At 46.6% G+C, this 1,834-nt stretch overlaps 1 protein-coding gene across 1 annotated transcript; it reads right to left on the minus strand.

The window, feature by feature from the left end:
* Nucleotides 1-268: 268 nt before the first annotated feature.
* Nucleotides 269-830, minus strand: LOC119395839 (uncharacterized). The gene is made up of 2 exons (XM_037662847.1): nucleotides 483-830; nucleotides 269-421 (listed from the first exon to the last, which is right to left on the minus strand). The coding sequence occupies exons 1-2, from the start codon at nucleotides 828-830 to the stop codon at nucleotides 269-271; spliced, it is 501 nt and encodes a 166-aa protein (XP_037518775.1).
* Nucleotides 831-1,834: the final 1,004 nt, after the last annotated feature.

Here is a 1,834-nt window from a genome sequence, read left to right on the forward strand (position 1 = left end):
ACATGTTCAGGGACAACTTCAACAATATCCCTTTACTGCACGATTTTTTGTTTTCTCATGATTTTATTCATGGAGTTGCGCTGAAGGGTAGAAGTGGCAGTATTGCCAAAGAAAAAAAAATTGTGGATTTTTACTCCAGGTACGCGAAGAAAACCGGTATGTTGCATATTTGCAACATCAAGTAAATAAAGAAGAAGTTGTAGGTGAAACATGCTCAGTGCGACCCACACTGAACTATTTATTGGCCTGTAACGATCAGTGGATGTACTCATGTTGTGGTGTGATACAAATGGAAGCAATTGCTTTTGCTTGTTGTGCAGAGGTGGTTTCCACACTTCGAACAGTAAGTCATGCAAATTCCGGTGCAGCCAGGAAACTTGCAGCGTTGGCGCTTCTGGCTCCAAAGAACCCAGTGACCAACCTGGGGAAAGAAATGCAAATAATGAGCCCCGGGATGAAGTTCGATAGTTCAGAAGTAATACCTGGTCTAGCCTGACATCCTGAGTTGGGGTCGGCCCTGATGGTCCCCTTTTTTTCTTCATCTGGATGCCTTGTTCCACTGATCCATTGCTAGGTCTACCTCGCTTTTTGAGCTGCGTCTTGCCAGCCTTGCAGAGCGACGTAGCCAGGCTCATCTTGAATTCTGCCAAGGGAAGGAGCCTTCCTCTGTGCTCATCAGGGTTAGTCATGGCATTTCTCTTGTACAGTAACCAAGCATTGACTGCCGTCAAGTCAAGAATGTGAAGAAAAACACGAAAGTAGTACCTCTTCGACCTGAGGTAGGGACGATAAAGCGAAATCAGAGAGTCCAAGAGATCGACGCCTCCCATATGATTATTGTAGACTGTGATCACTGAAGGGCAGGGTACATCAGTGCGCTCCTTTTTTTGTCTGTTGTACCTTGATGCATTTCCAACAGGTTGAGCTCCAACGAATGAGGAAAGCAACGTCACAGCTCTGTTATCTTGCCACCTTGTACACGACAGTTCAATGCCTTCCACCACAGCAACCCTCTCTTCAAAATGTCCTCTTCCTTTTTTTTTCATTTCCTGCTCAGAAGGCATGCTCACTCCGGGGACTCGGTTTATCCGCACGGTGCCAATGCAGTGTATGGCGTCTCGTTCTAGGCACACCTGCAAACTTGGGCAGTTGAAATAGTTGTCGAAGTACACTTTGTGGTGTACTCCCCTCGGAATCAACCTGCACAGCCGAACGACAACATTTCCACTTGCTCCACAGTCAGGCTCTCCTGGAAATCTTGGTGCTGAGCTTTCTTTTCCGGTATACACCTCCAACTTGTACGAGAAGCCGCTTACACCTGACAGTACGAAAACTTTGTAGCCCCATTTTTTGGGCTTCTTAGGGCAGTACTGCTTCAAGGAGCTTCTACCTTTAAAAGGTATTATCTGTTCATCAATAGACAAGTGCTCTTCAAGCGGTACCAGAGACAACTGCTCATTTATGCTGTCGATCAAAGGCCGCACCTTTGCAAGTCGATCTCTCCCTGGATCACCCTTTGGGCCGAGAGTGGTGTTGTCAACGAAGTGGATGTTATGCTTGAGTTTCTCGAAGCGAGCCAGCGGAAAGTTGTCAGCCACTTGGCTTGCTCTGGTCGCTGCACTCCAGTACCACCTTGTGTTCCTCATTTGAATGTTGACATCCACATGCAAGTCCCAATAAATATTTCGATCTCTTCTGTGGTGGTACAAAGAGGCTGACTCATGTCTTTCTGGAGCGCGAATAAATTACTTTGATCTGCGATGAGAGAAATCAGTGAGCTGGGAAAGAGAAACTTGAAGTATTGGGACGGTGTCGACAGCTCCGAGATATCTTT

Source organism: Rhipicephalus sanguineus, chromosome 6, assembly GCF_013339695.2.
Source record: "Rhipicephalus sanguineus isolate Rsan-2018 chromosome 6, BIME_Rsan_1.4, whole genome shotgun sequence".
NCBI lineage: Eukaryota > Metazoa > Arthropoda > Arachnida > Ixodida > Ixodidae > Rhipicephalus > Rhipicephalus sanguineus.

Coding starts and splice junctions, on each gene's coding strand:
- LOC119395839 (XM_037662847.1), bottom strand. CDS start 830: ATGGGAGGCGTCGATCTCTTGGACTCTCTGATTTCGCTTTATCGTCCC. Junction 422..482: donor AGGATGTCAGGCTAGACCAG/GTATTACTTCTG, acceptor TTCTTTCCCCAG/GTTGGTCACTGGGTTCTTTG.